This window comes from Fringilla coelebs, assembly GCF_963513975.1.
Source record: "Fringilla coelebs genome assembly, chromosome: 7".
Taxonomy (NCBI): Eukaryota; Metazoa; Chordata; class Aves; order Passeriformes; family Fringillidae; genus Fringilla; species Fringilla coelebs.
The window spans coordinates 35,172,754-35,196,883 of NC_140035.1; the positions used below are offsets into that span (position 1 = coordinate 35,172,754).

The window sequence follows — 24,130 nt, forward strand, 5'->3', positions numbered from 1 at the left end:
TTTCCTCATCCCCAGCCACCATCAGGAGGGTAAGGAGGGAAATAAAGGATGTGCTGCAGCAGAAGGGTGATCTCGGTGTTTTCTGGCACTCCCTTTCCCCGCTGGAAGCGAGGGAATTTCCGCGACGCCCCTCAGGCGCCGTGAGGGGAAAACGGGCCTCGCCTCGGTCTGTCTGTGCCGTGTGGGCTAAAGGTGTTTGCAGTGAGACCTTGGAGCGTGGGATGAGGGAGCAGTGGCCATCCTGATGCCTCAAGAGGCTGCCTGGAACAGAGGCTGGACAGAGTCAAAGGAATAAAGCAGGTATTTATTGAAAGGCCTTCAATGGAAACACCTTCGGCAGTATAAGAGCCCAGCCGTGGCTCCATCCAAGATGGACCCCGAGCTGTGAGTTTTCACACTTTTATAAGTTTTGCCCCCATTCCATATTGGGGTTAATGGTCCAGTTACAGCTCCAGGTTATGAAGTCCCATCCTCTCAGTTTGCTCTCCTCAATTTGCTGTTGTTTTTACTTTCTGGGCCTGAAGCTGCAGCGGTGTCCTTGGTTCTCAGGCTGGAAAAGCTTGTTTTGCCTGACTAACCTGTGAGGAGAACTTGCTAACACTTCATATGATGTTCAGAGTTATGTACTAATGCAGTACAGAATCTGGAAAATATAAAAGCTAAAACTCAAGGCATCAATCCCCCAGCAGCTGTTCCTGGGCCCAGGCTGGGTGGCAGCGGCTGAGTGGGGGCACCTTGGTGGGAAATCGTGGTTAGTTGTGCAGTTCACACATGCATTGCCACAGGAACTCCTCCTAATGCTCTGGTCAGTGTGTCCTTTGTCTCAGCACAACTGGCTCATCCAGCAAAATCAGGCCTGGAATAAAATTTCAGATTTTACAGACTCTGTAGATTTGTAGGGCACAGTCCAGCAATAGAACAAAGTGTGTGCATGTGAACGATATCACTGATTTCAGTAGGGCTGTTGATACCCTCTTATTTATGTATATTTCCTCTTGTCTGAGGCTGTAACCAGTATCCATCCTCTGGAATTCAGTGCATGTCATGTCCTCGCCTCCAAAACCCACCTTGATGGCAGACAAAGAAATATCAGCAATTTCCCAACATTTTCCACTATAAAACTAAGATTTTCAGCCAGTTGTAACTTCACCCAAGTATAACTGCTCAGCCCAAAATTTCCTGTGCTTAGTACAGTGAGCAAGGCTGATTCTTTTATGTAAGAAAATGTTGGCTGAAATCTTTCTGTCACTAGGAAAAGTGCATTTGAGGGTTTTTTAAATCTTGCAGGAACTCTGCTGCTTTCATATTTTAGAGCAAGAAATGCAGCAGAAGAGCTTTCTGGTCTGAAAGCAGTTACTGGCATTAACAAGAAACCTCTTTGCCAGTACCCGGGAATGCAAATAAATTCGATCAAGTCATGAAGTTCTAAAAATTACATATCACAAGCAGCATTCAGTATAATGCTGTATCAGAATTTGGCAGCTGAATGCTGTCTATATTGAGAACATATTTTTCTGTATAAATCCTGTATATGAAACCATAGAAAACTGGATTTTGTCCTTGTTTCTGTCATAGAGAAACTGGGTGAGGCTGGAAAAGTCACTTAGGAGTACTAAGCTGGTCATTAACTTTGTGTTTTTCATTCTCTTAGTGCCTAATTTTGAGACAATTTAGGTTAGGCTTTTATTTCACATCCAAGCAGTGTCAGTTTTGTGTGTGGACTGCCCAGTCCCTCTCCTAACCATGGTGGAACCCATCTGCCTGGGTGATACCTGAGGGTGTGCTGAGAGCTGGGAGAACAGGCTGCTCACAGCACATTGGTTCTGGTGTTTCAGAAACCCTGGTGCCAGGAAGTTTTCCTCCACATGGATCTCAGCTCTGCCCTCCCTCAAATCAGTGGCTGTATTAAACACCCAGCTGATGTTCCCCAGGCAGCTCTGGGTGCGGCACTTTTTGACCTGAAGGTTGATTTTGTGTGATGTGGTCAAGTGTGGAACGTCCTGAGGCTGAAAGTATTTTGCATCTGAAGAAACTGTATTTTTATTTATGGCTCAGTCAAAATAAATTAAAATAATCGATGATTGTTTTGAAAGCAAATTACTGGGAGTACTATATATCTACCATGGCAAGTGCTGAAGAGATGAGAATGTCTTATAATGCCAGAGTGAGTTGTGTAAACAAGGGTATTTATATACTCAACAGCAGCAAATCTCCCAGAGGGTTTTTTGTTGGTTTTGTTTTTTTTTTTCCCTTGGCTGAGTCTCCACTGATCCCACTTTATCCCAAAGGAGGAGGAGGAGAAAACTAATGTTCCTATCACACATGTTCCATTATTGATTTCCATTCCAATCCACCCAAAGTCTTCTGTGCTGGAAATAATTAGACCCTGTGAACAGAGATGAAGCAAAAATCTATACAATGCTGGATTGCCAGAAATGAAGACAAGGGTGCCTAATTAATGCTGCATATAGAATGCCTTTTGGATGAATGGGCTTCCCTTTCTCAGAAGCAGCTCAACAGCAGTTGTGTCACAAATTTGCTGTTAATTAAATGGTGTTCACTGTGAGCCTGTAAAAATGGCATGGAGGAAGAAAAACATTGGACAGCAGCAGCATTTTATAAAAGCTCTGCAATTTAAAGGGAAGACTGTGAAAAACAAATTTGCAGCCTTCATACAGACAGCAAGATATTTTCTTCTGTATGAAATTAACTTTATGGATTTTCCCAAAGCTCCATAGGAATGTCTGGTCACTGCAGAAGTTTGAGCATTGCAGAAGCTGGACTGGAAGTGCTGGGAGGGTAGAGGGTAGGCAGAATGTTCCTGGGAGCTGAGGCAGGATGGAGGAGAGCACAGCTACAGCCTGGCCAGGGAAGAAGGATTGTTCAGGAGGAGTCAGGGTCTAGAGGAAAACACCAGGTAAAATTTTCTCTGCATGGAAGGTGAACTGAAAGTGATCTAAGGCTCTATAATGCAGCTTGGAAACTAAGGAAGATCTTTAGGAGGCATCTAAGAGAGCTGATGGAAAGGCTTCACAACAGCCCCCACTGAGAGCAGAAATATCTGGAGGGGATCTGAAGTATCTGAAGCAGGTTAAAAGAAAAATGTCAGCTGTGTGCACATGCAGATAGCAGCAGTGGGGTTGTTGGTACTTCAGAGGTCTTTGTTGTAGAGGGATTCTGGGACAGCTCTTCTAGTTCTGTAATTTGCAGGCCACTGGTGCCTTCTCTCAGCCTTTAATTCTCTCCTTTTATCTCTATTCCCCCCTTGCTCTTCTAGATATCTGCTGTGGCCAATCTGAGTGATACAACTGCTCTCTGTGCATCTCTGGAGAATTTAAATAGCATCATTGCCTCCTTCTCTTTTCTCCTATAAATGCAGAGGAAGTTTATCCTCTTTAGGAGAAGATAGAAAGCATTTTTTCCTAAGAAACTGGAGAATGAGTAAATCTCAGGCTCCTCGCTCGAGCAGATGGATTCAGCTGATGAGTCTGTAGGAATCTTCCTAGGCTGGACATTAAACTGCAAGAATAGATGTTTTCTGATGAAATTCTAGTTGACATAAATATATTTTTAGCAGGGATTTGATAGAGGGAATTATTTTTCCCACTATAGTAGATGCTGTGGTTCTGGTTTAGGAATTTTATGAAATAATTTGAGTGCAGGAGAAAGGTGGTAATAAAAAAGAGGTTTTTATGACATTGTGCCTTCTAAGTCCTCTCTTTTCTTCCCATTTGGGTGCTTAGCATTGTCTTTCTCTCCTCTCATTCTCCTTTAATAAGCTTTTTTCTCTCCGACCTGTCAGCCCCGATGCACAGCTGAAATAGGTGCACGCACAGGTTGTGATTCTTCTCTCCACTATTGCAGTTTGATTCTGAACTCCAGATTTAATCTGTCTAAATAAGCCACTCCTGGGACTAAAATCAACTACTAGAACTTTTTGATGTTCAACAAATAGTAAGGCATTACAATGATTTAAATCAAATAACCAAATCCATATGAAATACACTACTTGTTATCTTTCCAACAGATTGATTTTCTTCCCTGGATCCATTTTAAGCTGCACTGCAGTTGCTAAATCAAAAATAAACTGAGTTTTCAGTCTACGGGCGTGTTAAGTGTATGATTTCCATTACATCGCAGCGTGCCACATATTAAAAATGAAAACATGGAACACATTTTGAGTACAGAATTGAAATGAATTTTCTGACCTAGTCCCACTGAATGGGCTCCAAAGTGCTGGCAATGCCTGTAGCTCCTGGACTGTAATTATCATTTGAGTTATTTCACAGTGGTAGGAGACCTTACACCTGTGGGCACAAGTGGGTACAGGCTGACATCAGTGCTTTTTGGAATTATTTTGGGTAAGTGGGAATGTTAATCATGTTGGTGCAGCTTATTACTCTCTTTCATGTTTGTTAGAACATAATCTAAGTATTTCATAGCATTGTTTGAGTGTTAAGTGGAACTTCAAGAGAGTGTGAAAACAATTCTATTTTCACAGAAATCAGTCCTGTTCTTTTTTCTTCAGCAGCAGCAGCTCATCTCCACAGCATGTATTTTGAATTCTCATGAGCTTAGAAAGCATCACTGTTTGCTCAGTCCATCCAGAATCAGACTCCTGGGGCTATTGCCCTGAGTTCAATGGATCTTAGGTGTTTCCCATAAAATGGAACTGGTACAGAACATAACCTGCCTTTCTCTTCTCCTGCAGCTTGGCTTTACACCCCCGGAAAAACATCGTGCTCACTGGCGGCGATGACTGCCTCTGGAAGACGTGGGGCTTCCCCGATGGGAACATCCTCCTGACAGGGGAGGGACACACAGATTGGCTCTCAGGCTGCTGCTTCAGGCCCAGGTCAGTGCCCACAGTCCCTGAACTGGCCCTGCTCCCTCCTGGAGCTCCTCCCACCTGGCCTGCTTTGCTGCCTCTCTGTTCTCAGGGGGACCCTGCGCTCTGCTGGATTCCCAAACATGTAGATAAAATGTTCCTTTGCCTCTCACAGTGTTGACTTAAGACTGATTGCTTTTAGTATTTTGTACATCTTAAACTCTGTCCCTATAGCAGTGTATGTAACAAGGAGTAATGAGCTTTTCAGGTCTTGCTGTATTCATTTTCTCCCTGTTCATGCACTATGGCAAACAGAGTCCCATTATTAATAATACTGAAAAGTTGACTTCTTGTATTATGCATTATTTGTCATATTACTAAGAATATTTGGATTTACCTAGAGAATATGAGCTTTCCTGCCCTTTCATCTTATGGATTTGAAGCTGAATTAATAAATGAAAGTGAACATGGAAAATACAAATTAAATATTTAAGTTACAAGGGTCATGGAAATAGGGCAAACATGAAGTAGATTTTTTTTGTCTTTCTGTTGAAAAATAGGACACCATTTTACTCTCAAAACTAAAATGCATTTGATAAGACTGAGCTTCTATATGTTGAAATTACTTTGCATCAGATTTGTGAGGCAGCATTTTAAACAGAGTTCTTTACTGTTAATATAATAAAGGTCTTCCAGGCTATTCACCTGAGGCTTGGTTATAAAAGGAGCATTATTAAGCCTTCAACCTTGTATTTTCATTGTGTTTATTTTATGGAGCAATATTAGCTCTCTTCTTCATGAGGAGGAAATGTATCCTATTTAATTTCATGGTTCCTCCTGATTTCTGAGTTTGTAATGAGCTACCAAAGGCAGACATAGTCCTCTAAACACAAGAAAATCCCCTCCTTTTTAAAACCTCAAGAAGCAGGAGTCATGCTTTCTGGGATGAATTAAACATGCACTTACTATTCTCTTATATCACTTTCTCCTAAGAAAAACAGGCTTTTTCTTAAGATGCTTGTGTTTTCACCATGTTGTCTTTTTCATGTGTATATCCTTAGAAATAATTGCATTTAAAAGAAGAGGATAATATTTAACTTAAATAATTGCATATAATACAGGAGGAGAGAAATGGAAGGCTCAGCTTCTTGTTTTAAGGTGGTAGGAAAATTTATCTGTTGCTGAATGACAGATTTCAGACTTTGTGAGTGCTGGACATGGTTTAAACTTGCAGATAAACAGAATGCTGCCTTTTCCTCTTACCTGTTGTGAATATAAAACTTAGCACAGGGGAAGGAAGGGAAATACAATTAGAAGAGCATGTTATCATTTATAAAGCTGCTAGCCATACTAATCAGATTTCGATAATGCATTGTTACCATGACACCCGCTGACTCAGAGACTCAGAACTATTTTCTCATTAGTCTTTGACCAGAATACAGTCCTTTCAATAGGCTTTCCTATTTCTCATTCAATTATTGAAATTAAAATGAGTTGAGGTACATCATTATTCTCTTGCAGTATAAATTGACTCCTGCTGAATGCTCTGGAGTGATTCAAAAGCAGTGCTGTTAAAATATTGTCTTCTGTTACTGCATAAAATACATAATGTGGCAGAATACATTCAATCATATTTTAAATATTTTAATTTTTTTTTTTTTTTTAGATAGGAGACTTTTATATATCTGTTTTTCTCGGAAGTAAAACCAATTAAGTAAAAATGAAGAGTTCTAATAGTTTTTTCTTTTCTTTTTCTGAAATCAAATGTAGATAACTTCTAGTTTTGTTCCCAGTTTAAAGATTTGCAATGATGTTCACACCAAAAGTGAAAAAGAAAAATATTTTTGTGCCACTGGACTATTAAATGGTGACCTGTGTAGAACTTCCATAGTTCTATAGTCTTTCCTGTTTGTCCTCTGTGAGATCACTTCTCCTCTGTGTTTCTTCCCTCTCTGTAAAATCAGGTTTAGGACAAGCTCCACCTCTGGTGTGAGAAGTGTTCTGTGTGCAGGCACAGGAGTCTGCTGTCAGATCCCCTGGTACAGCATCCTGCAATAATAGCCCACACCTTGACACCAGGCTCTAATGATTTGAGGAGAGCTGTTATGGACATTTAACTGATGCTTCTGCACATACAAATGACTTCAAATCCCAGAAATCTGGGGGTTTATGTGCTCACAGAGTATTTCTTGAGCAAGGGGCTTTCTCTCTGTGCCACCACTGTGTAAAGAGGTAAAGCTGCCAGTATTGCAGGTGGCTGGGAAGATCTAGAGACTTGAAGTTCTTCAAAAGTTGGGTTTATATATCCTCAGTGTCTCCAAGAGCCATGAGAGAACTGGCTCTAGGAAGTAGCAATACCAAGGTAAAGGTGTGTTTTAGGCTCTGGACCAGGTGTTCCAGAAATGAGGGTTGTCCTTAGGAGCTTTCCCAGGACTGATGTACCACACTGTCCTTAAGCATCATCCCAGAGCCTTGAGGGCAAAGAGTTGTTGGATGGAGGAGTCTTCCCCCTCATGCCCCCATTGACAATGTGCTTCATTCCACAGTGATTTTATGCTGAAAACCACCTCTCTTTCACTCGTGATCACAGCAGGGTGAGGTGACACTGTGTTGAGGCTCAAGGCTGCTGTTGTGTTGCTGCTGGGTCAGCACAAAAGGTTTGGGTGCCCCATGTGTTCTCCCTGCAGTGGCTCCCAGGACAGGGATGAAGGGCAGCAGCCTGGCTTTGTGCATGTGAGGAGAGCAGAGCAGTTCCCTGCAGATCTGAGAGTAAAGCATTGCCTTAAGCCTTTAAAATAAAAGTAAAACTTCAAACAGGTCCTGTCATCTGCAGCGTGCGGCAGCTGGGAGGAGGGAGGAGAACAGTGCTTCCTTCTTTGAAACTCAGGTGACACCTGGTCCAACTTCAAAAAAAACTAGTGTTTTTACTCTGGTCTGCCTGAACACTGCTTTGCAGATGAATTAGCTGTTTCAAGCTCCTGTGGCTGTTGAAAAATTTAATGTTTTTCAGTTTGGCTTTTCTAGATGTGAAGGAATGAGGGAATGAGAATGACTCCTGTCACAGTCATGCACAGAGGTTTTGTGCTAGGGAAGAGCTGTGTAGTGCACCTACGTGTGCCAGGTGACTCAAATGTTAGAAATAGCAAACAAAAATCTCCCATCTTCTGCCAGTTTCCAGAATAAGTTGAGGATGTTAATGCTGTACCTCTAAGGACCATATGCTAATTACACAAAGGTATTTCATGGCATGTACTAGATTTATTTATCTTTGTTACTAACCTCCCTGGCTGGCTAAAGAATCAAGCTCTGCAGCATAGCAGAAGTGTGTGTTAATGTCTGATAAAATCCCAGTGAACAGTAAAATATTATCTTCTTGCCCTGCATGTGGGCTGGTATAATATGTAATGTCCTTAATATATTCATAAATATTAATCAAGTCAACTCTTCTAAAATGTTTGTAGCCTTTCTAATGCAAATATTGTCTGTTTCTGTGAAATACAATGAATTGAAGTACAAACTGTAGGTTATTGAAACTATTTAAAACTTGCATTGAAAGTTGTCAGATTGTCAACTCCTTTATAATGTCCTGTTCCCCTAAGAAAGAAGCAGAGTTTCTGGTGTTCCTCAGTTACTGAGGAAAGAAATCAAAGCTGTGATCAATTTATTATTATTATTATATAAAAATTGCCACAGCACTTACCTTTACCTGTGTGGATTTTCCAAAAGTTCTGTTGCTGTTAGAAAACCTGGAGGCAGTTATTGCCTCCTTGGTAATGAATTTAAAACAAACTAAAGAAAAGATAGAATAAGTATGTTCATGCATCAGACATGCAAATAAAGGCATGTAATGTTTGATACCCTAGAAGAAGTTGCCAATGAGGGCAAGCAAGAGAAAGATGAAAGAAAAACCCATGTTCTTCCAGAGAAGAGGCAGCTCTGGGTGGCATTTCTCAAAGCTGGAGGAGCTGATGTTACTCAGGTGGAAACCTGTGCATGGATAGAGGAGAAACACAGCCCTGTAGAGAGAGAATTAGCTGAATCTGTGGAGGATGGATGTGAGGAATTGGAGAGAGATTGAATGAGCTGTGGAGGGAATGCAACTCCAGGTGGGCTTGAATTCACTCAAGAAGCTTTTAAGGGAATTCTGTAGCACATGGGAGCAGGCTCTGGGTAACTGAGCACTGTGGTGGCTTCTCAAGACCAAGTCCAAAATGTTGCTAACAATCCAGAGTGGGGAAGAACCGGGATAATTATATTTGCCCAAAGTTTTCAAGAGCAGTGTCTGATAAATATAAAATTGTATATGTAAGACTCTGTCAGAGTGGAAGTTATTTTCTCATCATATGAAAATTCTCAGAAAAGTTTTTTATGAAATCCTTTTAAAAAACAAATTCCTGAGCAGAAATGAAGTCAGAATAAACTTTGAAATTAATTCTTACTCAGGTAAGCCCCTAATTTTATTTTTTTATGTTATTTTAATTTCTTGTATTATCTTATCATTTGTGAAGAAGCTCTCCAGAGATGACTTTGTGTGGGAAAAGGATAGGCTGAAAAGCCCAGCAGAACAGTAATGGATGAAGGGAGGGAGGGTGTGGAGAAACCTCTGAGGAGTGATGGGAGGGAGGGCAGTCCCAGAAAGGACAGGCTGCTGGGTTTGATCCAGCCAGGCTCAGATGTTCTGAGGCAGCAGGCACAGGCTGACACTGCTCCCTGCATCTCACAGGACTCTGTGCTTGGAGGGAAACATTGAGGAGCAAAAATCAGACCTGACAGCTTGGCAGGTCCAGGCACCACTTGTGAATTTCTCAGTGGACATGCCTTTGTAATTCGAGAGCCCAAAGTGCTTTGATTATCAAGGTGAATTACAGGGTGTGCTGCTTTATTCATCCCCCACCTCTGCTGCTCTTGGCTCCCCACAGACTGTGCTGCTCAGGAGTGTCCCAGTCCTGGGAGCTGCTGATGCATCAACCCACACCAATCTTCTTGACAATCATAATATCCTCAGCTGTCAGTGTATGGTGAGAAACATCTGCAGGGTATGAAGAGGGCCACACAAAATCTGGTACTAAAGATAAATTACTGCTTTCTTAGTTACAAATTGCAAATAATGTCTTTTAAATAGCTAAGATGGTACAGGGCCCACAAAGCCTCAACAAATGAAAAGCACTTGATGGCATACAGAGAAGAGTAGGTTCTTTAGTCACAGCAGCAAGATAATTTAAAACATTCCACTAACATCAAATATATTTCTCCTTGTACTTTAATAATTCCTAATGCCATTCTTCGATTCATTTTTATTTCTATGAAAAGAAGCAGCAATTATCTATTATGCCATTTTGTTTAATGTTCTGACTTCCAAGATTTGATGCTGTAGTTATTTGGTGGAACAAGGCAGACTTACAGAACAAACAGTCACTGCTGAAGTTATGATTCCAGGATCTACAAGATGTTGCTACAATCTAATGTTTGTTTTAGTGAAATGCAGCAGCATTTGTCTGCATGGAAACTGTAATTTAGCATTAAGCAGTGGGATTTGACTATGCCACTGTAGGCTCTTTCTTAGAAGAGACCTTCACATATTCTTTTGAGCTCTGCAAAAAATCTGTCCCCAGGAAGAAATTAGGAGAGGTTTGGAGTCAGTGATTTTAAAGTGTTGGTTTTTATCACCCATCCTTCAGAGCCACTGCCCAGGCTGGGTCAGCAGTCACAGCAAGGTGACACTGTATATGTAAGCCAGCAGAACCAAAAGAAGCTCCTGTAGATGTTGAAACAGGCAGGAAATTCAGGGACCATTTCAAACGCTGTTATGGAATAATTTCAGCAGTGATGTGCTCAGGGACCCTCCTGTTTGTCGTGCTCCAGGTTGCTTTTCCAGTGGTGTTAAGAGTTGTGGGTGCTTTTGTGGGATTACTGCCCAATCCCACAACATTTACACAATCCCTGGGTGCAGGCACTGTGTGGCTCTGCAAGGCACTTCCAGCTGCTCAGGTCCTTCTAGAGGGGTCAGTTCTGAGCACGAGCTGCTCAAGTGGGCAGGAGATGTGCAGCACATGCCAGGGATAGGTTCTGTCTGCACTCAGGGAATTGCTGGATTCATTATGGACAACACAGAAATCTTGGAAGTGGTTTCATGATCGGATTTTACATGACAGGGTTCCATTAATTGCACCTTTTAGCTGGAGAGCGAGGAACTGAAGCAAGGCAGAATTGGCCCTGGTGGGAGTGGCTGCTCAGGAGCTGCTGTGCACACCTGGGAGCCAGAGAGGAGGAAGGGAATGTCAGCTTCACCCTCCTGCCTGGCCACTGAGCCAGCCAGAGCAACAGTCCTCCCAGGGAAGGGGTTTGGAAATTACTGGTAATGGAAGGTCCATGGGCAGTGAGCTACAGAGCACTTTCTCTGCTGGCTTTGGAGTTGTAAGTGCTGAGTTTCACACTATACATTAAACAAGGCTGAGACTTGAAAGCCACCATCTCCCCTCTAAGCATTAAGTTAAAAAAGAGTTGTAAGACTCAGGTTAATCACAGAAGTCTCTGTTGGCCATCAGTGCAATAGAATTATTTTGATTTGTGCTTTGAAATAGTCTTTAAAACTTCATTCAGGTCTTACTATAGAAATGATGAGTTTTATTTATCCTTTTACTATTGATAGCTATGAAAGAAGCATGAGATAGTCTGTATGTTCTACTTAGGACTTTTGAACACTTATTTAATGAAAAGGCATAATGATTTCATTTTTTAGAGGATGTTGAATTCCTGCATAGTTCAATAAAGCCTTTAGTTACCAGATTGCATATTAAATTTGCCAGTGGTAAGAAACTTCTTTTGAGTGGCACGATTAATTTTCAGTCATCTAGCTGGCTTTATGTAACACATCATATTTAGCAGTCGAGACATCTGTAAAGTGTTTTATCAAACTCAGCTAATACTGGAGTCAAAAGAAAAAAAGTTGTATTCATTTATTCTGCAAGGAAAGAAACTATTTCACAAGTCTTTCATTCAGTTCCCCAGAGTACAGTATTCATTGTGCGCTTGGTGTTTTCAAGTATAGCAAAATTTTAATTTCAAAAGTAGCTTTATTTATTTGAAAATCTTTTATATGATTCATACTTTTTATACAAGGAAACAGTTTTAACATAACATCATTCTCTCTCAAGCTTACAAAGCCTGCTATTTTTACCTCACAAACATGTGTGGGTGGGCATTAGATTTCCTTAGGGATTCTCAATCTCATTATTTTTATCAATAAAAAGCAACTGCTGGACAAAAGAATAAATCACATATAAATGAAATATGAGAGATTACATGAGGAGCTCAGCTTTTGCTTAGTCTAATCCAATATTTTTGGCCAAAGATCTCAATGTCAAAGGCTTTATAAGTATTCTACATGATCAGTCTGGCAAAGAGAAATCAATAACCAGGTAATGGATTTGATTAAAATTTTTCCCCTTCTACCCACTCCCACAAGCCAAATGTTTCTAGCCATACTAATCTCTTCTGTCACGTGGCACTGTTGGTTATTCTATGTGGAGTTTTGAGATGTAAATATATACATAAAGTATGTTTTCACTTCAAAGAGCTCTGTTAACTGTTGGTGAGTATTTATTTCAAGAAAAAACTGAATCTCATTTGTATCTCATTTTTATTTTCTTTAGAGAGCTCAGTTCTGCAATGCTGAAAAGCATGAAAACATGGACCGTTAACAATTGTAACTTTGCTTTAGATCCTGATTTGTTGTTCAGAAGTTGACTTTTTTTCTGAGGAGAAATTCCTCATGCAGGCTGGGGATCCCAGCAGATGTCCAAACTTCTGGAGATTTTCTTTGTTGCCAAATCCTCAGTTGCCTGCTTGGCCCCAGTGCTTCTCATCTGGTGTCTCTGAGGTGGTTGTAGTGGCAGCCCACGTGCCATCTGGAAGGTTTGCCTTCAGAAACATTCATAATTAGGCCATTAATGTTCTCTGCTTTACAGAAGTAGTTTTCCCTGTCAATAAAAAGACCAAAGAATGTTCCTGTTGCACGGAACCTGGAGAGTCTTTCATTAGATTGATTTTAGAAAGCAAACAGTGTGCAATTCCATAGTGCGGTTACTGAATGGGCTTCACTTTTCATCCAGAATGACCAGGCTTGAATGAAAAACTACCTTTGGCTTGTATTTCTTATACAAGGAATGGAAATACTGACCACTCCGAGGTAGTGATTCACTAATAATATCTCCATTACAATAATTCAGTGAGTGGCAGCAGAGAGAAGTGCTGAGGACGGCTGGAGACGGGAGAAGGAGGAAAGGTTTGGCAGAAGCCGCAGTCCTCCCACTGAGCAGTTCAGATGTATATTTGAAATACCTACAGGAAGAAAACCCTTTGTCATAAATGCTGCCCTTTGCTGAAAGCACTCTGTACTTGCTTTCACAGGTAGCTTTAAACACACTGAACTTCAACACCAGTGATTGAATCCTCTTGATAAACTAATGCCATTTCTGCTGATGACTTTGCAGCCCCTCCATCACAGATGCAGAACATCTCGGTAAAGGCTCTTTAACAAAGACCTCAATCTTCATACCCACAATGTGTGACCTTGGATGCATTAGAAATCCTAATGGGGATAGAAAGTTAGCTAGTCTTTGTGTAGTATTATTTAATTTCTTATTTAATTACCTTATCTTCATAATCTATCACTCAGATGTTATGCTTGCCCATAAGGTAATGGTTTTCAAATGTTCTGAATGCTTAGCTTACACAGAAATGATGTTATTTTGCTTAAGTGACGACCTTGTGTGCTACATTCTCCCATTATCCGAATTTTAGACCTGAAAACAGACATATTGAATTTAGGGGGCTTTAAACCAATCTGACATTAGGTTGAAAAGATACTGTGATTATCGATTTCACAAAACAGGTGTCAAGTTTAATCTTTCTCTTTAATCTTTCTCTTTCTGAAAAAACTTATTTAGTTATTAAGAATCACCATTTTGAAATTGCAAGGAAACTTTCTGATCAGCTGTGAGGTAATTAAATTTGGTGTTTACTTGAAAGAAAGAAAATAATTTCTATATGATAACCACTTTGATAGAGAAAGGGTGGAGGAATAGGCAGTTGAAATCTCTTTACAGAGTATCAATAAAATGGGATATTTCTAAACCTATTAGTTCAGCTTCATTGAAGCCATGAATGTGTTCCCTGAAAGTTTTGCAGAAATTTGCCTGCTCTTCAAGGAGCTCTTGGTTTCTTTTTCTGTACATCTGTCTGATTTTCAGTTCCTACAGCTCTTGCTGCCTGTGAGTCACCAGAAGCAGTTCAGTTTTGCTGATCATTTATTTAGGCTGTGAGAAAAAAACTGCTGTTCACTTTGGTGGGTTCAGATTTTGAGTAGTTTAGGTTTTCTTCTGGCTTCATCAGCACTTTGTGCTGGGGAGCTGGAGCTGCAGAGGGAGCTGCCATCTCTCTGGGGCTGGGGGGTCTCAGTTCACTGCTCTGATCCTGGACGTGTTGCTCTGACTCTGTTCAGGGTTGTTATACACGTCAAAACATCTCTCTTAATAGAATCTCTTGTGTTATGTTTCTCTGAGTGCAATTATAATCTTGATGCCTTTAACATCCTCGGTTCATTATTGCTTTCTTCCATGCAATAAAGGCAATTGTATTTTCCCTCAGGTCTGCTGCAAGGGTTCTAGTGGAGTAGCTAAGGAGATATCTGTGTTTGTTATATTGTTAAAATGAGCCTTTCCTAAAGTGCAGCTGTTAAAATAACAAACATTAGTGTTAGAGTTGACTAGAGAATGGCAGTTCAATTGAGGCAATATCTAAGATATTTGAATTGGAAATAACCCCCAAATATTTAGAGTGTTTACCAGATTTTGTCTGGAGCACAGACTCCAAGTATGATTTGCACAGTCATTTATTGTGTTTCTGTGCTTCCCCTCAAGCTGTGTGGCTGCAGTAATTTGGGGAATTCCAGGTACAAAACAGGTGCAGTAGCACAGGAAGCAGGAGAAGTTGCCCAGCTGGGAATGAGCATGAGGACTTGTTTGACTGCTGAGGAACTGAATGTGGAACCACGTTCTTATTTTGTGATAATTGCTGCCTTTGTGTCTGAGTAGTGTGTATAAAAAACAAATGGGGATCAGAGGGAGAAGGCCAGAGTGTTTGTGTCTATGGTTTAGATTACCTGTGAGAGTTGTTGTGTTTGAAGGGTTTTCTGGTGCCCCCCTCTACTGAGCAGTCAGTGTTTAGGCTGCATGGCCTCGTGGATGAAAGCTCAGTTTTTATGCAAAGCCTTTCAGAGAAAGGGTGGAAATTTATATTCACTTTGCTATTCTGCTTTCTCGTGTATCAGCCCAGGATTCTGCTCATGTTCAGCATTTCCATTCCTCCTCCACTCTCGCAGTTAGATTGTTATTGATCACTGTCTCCATTAACTCACTCCCCATCCTCAGGCTGTGTCCCTGTATCCCCAGGGCACGGCTCAGTGAGATCATCACCTGCCCCAAGTACAAACACTGGGCTCATGCACTGTCCTGTGTGTTTTCTTGGCCTTCACTGTCAGGATCATTACACAGAGTGAGTTAAATATCCTTCCAGGGGCCTGGGAATGTTCAAATCCCAGTGCAGAACTTTCCACCAGCTGTGAAATCTCTGTGCACTCACTGAACTCTCTCTGCATATGAATATGCAGCTTAAAAATGATGCTTTATACAAACATGCAAATGGGATTAATGACTGTGGTTCATTACTGGCTATTGATTGTGATTAGACATCACTGGACCACCACTGGGGGATGATAATGGATTTAAAACGACTGAGCCACAACTTTGCATTTCAGAGGAACCGAGACACAGGATTATTGCTGTTAATATAGGTCATAAATCTGTTCTGTACATGGAATTCATGTATCTGAACTCCTTCCAAACTACATTTTTCCCTACTTCAACAGCCCTTCATTACAATTTGAGGATTTGGAGTCATTCCAGTGGAGGAAAAATGACCAAACTGGATGGGATGGGTGTTGAGATGAAGTATCACACTGTAATGGCTCACTGTTTAATGTATGTCATGGATATTGATTGGTACTATGCATGATTTTATGTGGACTAAATACATTATTTTAAAAATTTAATGGGGTACAGAAAGACTTTAACTTACACTGGATTGTTTGAGAGAAAGTATTGGAATAGTACAGAATAGATCTCATTTCTGGAAAATGTGGTAGTTTTGCAATGTTTACTCATTAGATTTGATTTCAGGTAAAATAGTTATTTCTCGTGAAGTTAATGGAGGAAAATTTACTTGGCAGTAGGCTGCAGGCTAGTGGCACAGCTGGACCCAGGAACACTGTTTGCTTTCAGCATAAGAGGGCCTCATAATTGTTGGAGATATCACTGGCCAGGCTCCCATGAGCTCCCTGCTTCCAGCTGGAGGCCAGGATTCTCCCATCCCTTGTTAAATAGGTGTGTCTGATTTTGCTGTGGGGTGCTAGATGTGCATTGGCAGGAAGCTTTTAGAAAAGGCATTTTTTTTTTGAAATGCAAAATAATTGTAAAAAGGGAATTCATTGCTGTCTAATTTTTGCCCAGAGCCCTGCAGTGTATAGTGCCTGCTGTCTTGCTGACACATATTTTGCTACATCTAATCTCCCCAAGTATTGTAACTAGTTTATCTTTCCTCTTTTTATTTTTATTCCTTACCTGGTGTGCTTCCCAAGCTTCCTAAAAGCCAATTTTACACATACTAAAAGCTGTCTTCTACCAGGCACCTAATTTATTTTATAACCACCTCTAATTACATGATATTGCATGGCAGCTAAGCCATTTTTATACATCAAAGAGTCTAGCCTGCAGTAAATGGTAAATATTTTTTGGGGAGTACCAAGCTCAGCTACTGATTTGAATGGGGCAGGCATGAGCGGGGTCTGTGTGGTTTGTAACCTGCATTGGAGCAGTCTGAAGAATACCAAATTATTGTAACAAAAAGTCATGGTAGCAAAATGATTAAAAATCGTTATAGTGATCCTGAATGTAGAACTATAAGCTGTGTTTAGAGTGAGCCAGCACTTGGGAAAAAAGGGGGTACTTGGGCACAGGAAGATGTGCAGGTAAGAGCAGTGGAAAGGCCTCAGGTGAAACAGGATTGCTCACACAGCAACTTCTGGTACCAGTGCTCAGGTCAGAAAGGAAAGATGGTTTTAAGTATGGAGGACTTGCTAAGTTGAAACTTGTAAATAAATGGCTTGAATTTGTTACCTTGGAATTCACCCATACCATAGCAGGACTCTTTCTGGTAGTTAGGAGCACATTGTATTTAAATGTTTACAGATGTGAACCTGTCCCACTTGAAGTGGAAATAGCCTTAAGAAAGTTTTCATGGAGAAGGTGAACTTTATTCAAACAAAACTTTGCTACTTCTGTGATGCCTAGTCCTGGTGTCAGTCTATCCAGAAGCAGTTTGGTGCCAAACCTTGCTTTCCTGTTTGCCCTTGCTGTCACAGCCAGCTGCCAGCACGAGGGGAAAGGCTTCTCCTGGCACAGGTCAGTGTATGAGCAGGAAATAGCACAGAAAGATCTCCCAATTAGGTAATGTGGAGTGAAAAATTGCCTCAAGTTTTGCACTTGGCGTGGTACACTTTGACAGGATTCTGAGGGTTTCCAGCCAGTAGCCTCGTGGCAAAGGATTTTGCTGGATGGTTGTGTTTTCCTTCCCCAACAAAAGCCATGTGCTTATGTGCCATCCACCATCTGCTAGTTACTGCCCTGCTTCCTTCCTTTGGAAGGCTTTCCTTGGCTTGTAGAATGTCAGTTTATAATTGATTTTGTATTTTTGAAATTTAATTCTTTTTTCTTCTCACCTACGATGATAAATGAGAACAGAAAAGGTATTTTTGTATTTCTGCTGCTAAGTATTCTAGCATTCACCTTCTGTAAAAATGACATTTCATATCTATTAATAAAGTGAGGAAAATTTGGCTTAAGATTATTCTGAAGGGTGAAACATATTAAAATTACTACAAAAAATGTGTCTTAGACACATAGACAACCAGGATAATTAAAGCAACACCCAAAATGAACCACAGATCCAAAAAAAACCTAGGGGTCCTTAATAAGAAGTGTCACTGTAAATAATTAATGAGTCTCAGAACTCCAGCAACAAAAAAGTGAACTATATCTGAAGTCTGTTTCAAGGTCACAAAATCTTCGAAACAAAATCTTTGCTGCTGAGTGTTTTGTTCAAACACAGACTAAGAACATAAGGATGGCTCTCCGTGCCAGAATTTTCTGGACCATCATCCAGTTCCCAGCAGTGAGTACCAGGGCATGCCTCAGAATGGCTAAGAATAGGATAGGCATTGGTGAGTTCTCCCCTGGACTCTCCTTCTTATTTCAAAGTATCTTGAGCCAGATGCTGTTTCCATGTAATCCCTCTCGGTGAATTCCTCTTCCAAATCTTTGTCCCATCTTCCTTTGGATCCACAGAGAGTTGGATCCACATCACCCTTTATAGAGGAACTGTGCAAGCATCCTGCCTGGTGAGGCAGAAAATCACCCGTTGTCTTTTCAATCATTTTAATGGGAACTTCTTAAATTCTGAGTTGACTCCAACATTTTTAAAATTCATCCCAATTTCCACCTTCTCTGGTGAGAGGAAAATGCAGGGCAGTGACAGAGTAGGAGAATAAAGAAGAGTTGCAATGGCTGCAGAGCTGAACTGATGTTTGGCATTTCTGCCCCTTGCATTGTTTGCAGCACCAACTGGAAAATGGAGTTTTTAAATACAGCTGTCATAACCAAAGGTGGGACTCCATTAGTAGATGCCTACTTTCCTAAGTGTACTTGTCTGGATCCCTGATTTTAACCTTGTTTCCAAGTAAATTAGGTTTACAAGGATGTATTTCCCCCAACCCCCTTGCACATGTTCCTTATGCTCTCTTCCACTCTCTCTGGTAACTTTTAACTCACAGGGTAATTCTGGAAAAACCGGAAGACAGAACTCTAAAGGATCAATCAATTCTTGATTTAAATCTTTATTTAATCCACAGCTAAAATGGTGAAGGAAGTGGGCAAAAGATGCTTCTATAGGCACTCAGTGTTGATTAGTTCTGTTCTTCATGGAATAACTTTTTTTCCTAGGCATTTTCTTTTTTTATCTTCCCTCTTTGACCTAGCAGAAAATGTCACCAAAATTCAAGTAAACTTTAGCAGTATTTGCAGTTCTTCCCTTGTGCTTTACTGTGCCTACTGTCAACCTGTGCTGATATTGCAAATAACGTAGAGGCTTTGAGAATTCTGCTTTAGAATAATTGCATGAACAGAGGTAAATAAGAGACACAATTTTTCCAATTAGCTGATTGGAATATTGATTTTGAAGTGTTTTTCAACTGTCATGGTGAAAGACTCTTACCCCTGTAATGTTTTGGACTACATGTTTAAGATTTGCTGTTGTGTTGCTGATGCCTGTGATGCCCTGTGAAGGCTGACCTAGAGCAGAGGCCAGGCAGAGTTAAAGAATAAAGCAGGGATTTGTTAAAAGGTCTCAATGGATCCACCTTGGGCAGCACAAGAGTCCAGCCAGGGCTGCACCCAAGATGAACCAAAATGGTCACAAAATGGACAACTGATCATGAGGTCTCTCACTTTTATAACTTTTGGTCCATTTGCATTTTGGAGTTAATTGTCCAATTACAGCTTTAGCCCATGAAGTTCCATCCCTCTTGTTTTTCTCTCTTCAGTCCACGTTGTTTGTGCTCTTGGGACTGAGATTTGGATCTTTGTCCTTGGTCCCCAGCTAGAGAAGGAATTGTTTTGTCTCTCTGCTCTGTAAAGAGAGCTCACCATCCCCTTATATGAAACTCAGACCCACACACTCAAGCAGCGCAAAATCTGAAAAATATAAAAGTTAAAACTTGAGGCATCACTTGCATTGTTTAAGCTCCAGTCAGATGCTGCCTCTTGCTGCAGCTTTTTTAGGACAAAAAACTTGAACCCAAGTTGTGTTTGGCTTAGCTTTGCTTTGAGAACTATTGTTGGCCACAGGGTCTTGAGAGGGAATGTGAGCAATCCCCCAGAGCAGACTGAGGGCCAGACCTAAGTCTATTGTCCAGAAATATTTGAAGCAGGAGCAGTTTTTGAGCTTTGGCTGTTGGTGTTATGAGTGACACATTTACAGGGGAGTGCTGTTGGTGTAGCTGTTGCCTTCACCTGACTGACACTCCACAGAGGCACTCATCCTCCTGAAATGCTGTAAAGTGACTCTGTGCCAAAGGCTCATTTTGTTGCTGAGTATGAGTCTTAATTATTAATGTGTCTACAGCTTGGGAAGTGTTAATGGAGAGGTGTCTTTGTAGTGAGAACAGTGAAGCTGGAAGGAGCAGGGATGTGTAATGAAAGGAAATGTGTGTGTGTTTAGAATATATGGGGGAGGAAGGATTTAAGGCTTGAGAAGTTAATGTTCCATCCCTTTTTGTGGAAGGTGGAATTAATGTTTCCAAAGTTATTTCCACTCTAATTGTTTCTGGAAGAGCAGGTTTACAGTATCAGTTGGGAATACCAGAAATCAGCTGAAAGATAGAACTTTATGTACATTTCATGTTTTTAAAAATGGTCTATCCATGGAGGCAAGACAGGGCTTATGGGTGCCAACTCCATTGCCTAGAGTTTTTGAAAGATTCTTCCATACAAATGCTTTATTCAATACAGGCATGTTTCATCCATAGAGTCCTTTGGTCTGCTAGAAAGTACAAAGAGAAAACCCCCAAAACCAAGCAACACATGACCATACAAACCCAACTGTTTGGGATCCACAGAGCACCATGCACAAAGGTGCTGCTTCTTTACAAAAACACCACATTTCTGACAGCTGGCAAAGTTATTTGTGTATATGTGAATGTGTTTGAAGTGACAGAACAAGATAGGATTTACCTTTTTCTTGTCTCCTAATATCTTGCCTAGTTCTTTGATGTATTTGTTAAAAAACAAAGTGTTTTATTCTCCTCTGAATTAGATATATGCACAGTGCACAGGATTTTTTTGAGCTTTCCCTGAGTGATTGGTTTGAAATTCAAATAGAGTTTATGTATTGCTGCTGAGAATTAAGGCTGAGGTCATATTTTCATATGTTTTAATATCAAAATCAGCATACTTTTTTTTTTTTTAAATCAGTCATATGTTAAAGGACTGTGTGACTACCATGCCTGGGTAAACTGACAGACTAAATCATAAAAACAGCTGCTTCCCTGATATATTTGATTCTTCCCCCCACATGCTCTTATAAGGAAAAATACCATCATACAAAAATGTTGCAGCCATGGGTAACAAAACATTACCTCAGATTTTGGAGCATTTCTTTTTATCTCCCAGTAGTGAAAAATGCTGCAAATCAGAGAAAGTGTGTCATTATTGATCAGCTATTAAGTAGATAGGGCTTTCTAATAGCAGCATCTTGATTTAGATGTCTGACTTGGCTTGACACAGCACTTTCCTGGTTATTATGTGTGTGTCTGGTGTGAATCCTGGTGTGTGCTGAGGGTTTCCTGAGTAGGGAGGGCAGCCCCTGTGTGAAGCAGCCCTGACAGCCATCATTCCCCTTGTGCTTCCCAAAAATGCTGGTGTTAAGTTCCTACATGGATAATCACAGCTCCCCATCCTTCAGTGACCTGATGCTTTTTTTATGCATAGGGAATATTTGGGAACTTGTGTTGCAGGGGGCTGGGGCACTGGGTTCCTCTGTTCCTGAGTATTTTTGCCCTTACTTCCATTGTCAGTCTGTCCCTCAAAACTGCTTCCTGCTGCACTTTTGTTTCCAATCTCCACTATTTTTTCTCCTTTCATCTGTAAAGAGTGCTAAACCTCACTTGTAACTCCTTCCCCTGCTGCAGATTGCCAAATTGAATCCATTTGAACTACCTTCCTGCTCACATCTGTTTTCTGAAAGATTTTCATCACTGCCTGGATGGTGTATTTTTAAAATTCAGCCCAAGGAACCAGTTCTTTGTGTAGCATTTTGGGGATTATATATTAAAAAATGCATAAGCCATATATCTCTTTTTGTGATTCACAACAGTGGCAGTGCATGTTTCCCTCTGAATCAATTGCAGATTTCATCAGTCCCACTTTATACCGTACTCTGAGTTTGTTTTAAGCTCTTATTTTAGAAAGGTGTAAGGGCTATGATGATTTGTCATTTCTCTAATTTTATCTATCTCCAGAACTGAGATCTGGCTTATTAAAACTGAAAGTGTTTTGTTAACAAAAGCACATTTATTCCTGACAGCTCAACAAAATTAGGGTCTCCTCCAAACCCCTACTCAAATTTCAAGCCTTTATGCTCTGGTATGTGTGACAAAAGCTTCAGGACTACTCCTGTGCAACATTATAAAAAAATGTTGAGAGATTAATCTCTCAGAGCTTTGTCTGAGACATGGGGGTGTAACTGCATTAATGAATATTATAATGATATTTTCACAAAAAATAGCAACCTAAACTGCAAGTGTTAAAAGTAGTCAAAATCTTGGCTAGGTGATCTTTCATAGTGGCAAGTTTCCCCCTAAGATCTATCAGGTAAATGATGCACATATTTCAAGCTGTCGTAGCAGCTACTTTTACCAAGTGATTCAGTGGACATCTATTGGAAAAGGAGGAAAGGGAGAATATAACATAAAAGGGTTGACACCACAGGTCCCAGGCCTTTTTTTTTTAAATTAACTGCAGCAGTGAATTAAATATCTCTGAGTGTATTCTTACTCAGAGTTTTACAATAGTGCTTGGGATCAACCCTTGAGCTGTTTTCAGTTCCCACAATTTTATATCCAGAGATTTGGAAGAAGGATTTCTACTGCCTGAGATAGGACCTTTGCCATTATTCAAATAAAAGAGTTTATTGGATCCTAAGGGCAAGGTCATCTTATTGATGTTGCTCAGATAACAGCAGAAATTGGTCTAAAAACCTACAGCTTAACTATTTCTGACCTGTACTTTTTGTGTGTTATCCCCAAACATTTTTCCTGGTTTCTTGTTTTTGTTTAGTGTGAAAACAATTGAAACGGATTTTTGCTTAGAAAGTAAAAGCCTCCATTGTTCCTGGGAGGGCTGTGTTAACTTTTTTCAATATTTTAAAAGATTTTGAGATGAAGGCTTTCTAGATGGATTGATCTAATTTTCATATCTTGATAGGAATTATATTAAAGAGGCAAATTACAGGATCCATGGATACATTTATGACAGTGAAGCCCGGGGAGCTGTGAGCGTGGCTTTGGAAATTAAGCCTCAGAAATCAGTTGGGAATTCCCAGAAGGGCTTATTGAGCACTTGATCAAGGGATGTTCATGAATTTCCTATACTTGGATTTTCAGCAAATTCTTCTGGAGGTCATTTCACAGAAACTCTCCTGGAAGCAGAACTGTCCTGAATAAAAAGGAAAATTTATTTCACGATTTTAAAAACTGGTGAAAGTATAGGAATCAAATGCCACTTTCAGAACAGAGAAATTAATTTCTGAGTCCCACAGGGATCTGTGCTGGGACCTAAGTTATTAAGATGATCTTGGAAACTGGGGAAGGGAGTAGGGGTGAGTTTGCTCATTAGCCAGGGCAGTGAAAAGGAGCGTGTGAAGAATTACAGGAAAAGATTCCTGTCTCAACAATTGACTTGCTGGTGAAGCAGCAGCTGAAAATCAGTACAGGTGATGACAAAGGAATGCACATAGAAAGAAACAGTCCTAAGATAAGAATAGATAATAGGTAAGAGTGTGTCTAAGAGGAGATCTCAGAGCCATTGTGGTCAGTTTGCTGAAAATTTCTGTTCACTAGCGCCAAAAATAGCAACTAAATTGGAATAAACCAGGAAACAGTGCCTTTGTGTACCTTCCTTGGGAACCTGTTCCTTCCCTTTCAGCTGACAGGGTGCTGAGAGGGATGGGAAATATGCTCCAAGGGCTGGAATCACATCTGCACAAGGAATGAGTCGGAGTCTCCATCCTGGCAGGGGAACAGGACAGGGCCTGTCCCACCACGGCTGGTGGCACACTTGCACATGGTGAAGATGCACTCAGTGTTTACTTTTAATCACAGTAGTAGAATCAGAAGCATGAAACAAAATGAAGTAAGGTATTTGAGACCCCAGAAGAGCTTTTCACACAAGGCATAATTAAATTTTGGAATTCATTGACATAAGAGATTGCAGTTGCCAAAGGTGTGCATACATTCAAAAATCAATTACTCATAGGGAAAAAAAAAACCCCATGGATTCTTCTTAAGCACAAAGAAATCCTGAGCCACAGGCTAGGTCTGGGAGGGTTTAATAAGAGAATCACTCCACATACTTT

At 40.6% G+C, this 24,130-nt stretch overlaps 1 protein-coding gene across 1 annotated transcript in view; it reads left to right on the forward strand.

Annotated features, from left to right (window-relative positions):
* The window catches only part of SPAG16 (sperm associated antigen 16), a gene marked incomplete at its 5' end in the record, with an annotated part of 363,040 nt that overhangs the window by 165,606 nt on the left and 173,304 nt on the right, over window positions 1-24,130 (forward strand). The window contains one exon of the mRNA XM_084209553.1: window positions 4,712-4,855. Within this exon, the coding sequence (XP_084065679.1) occupies window positions 4,712-4,855 (144 nt within the window). The remainder of the gene's footprint in view (window positions 1-4,711; window positions 4,856-24,130) is intronic.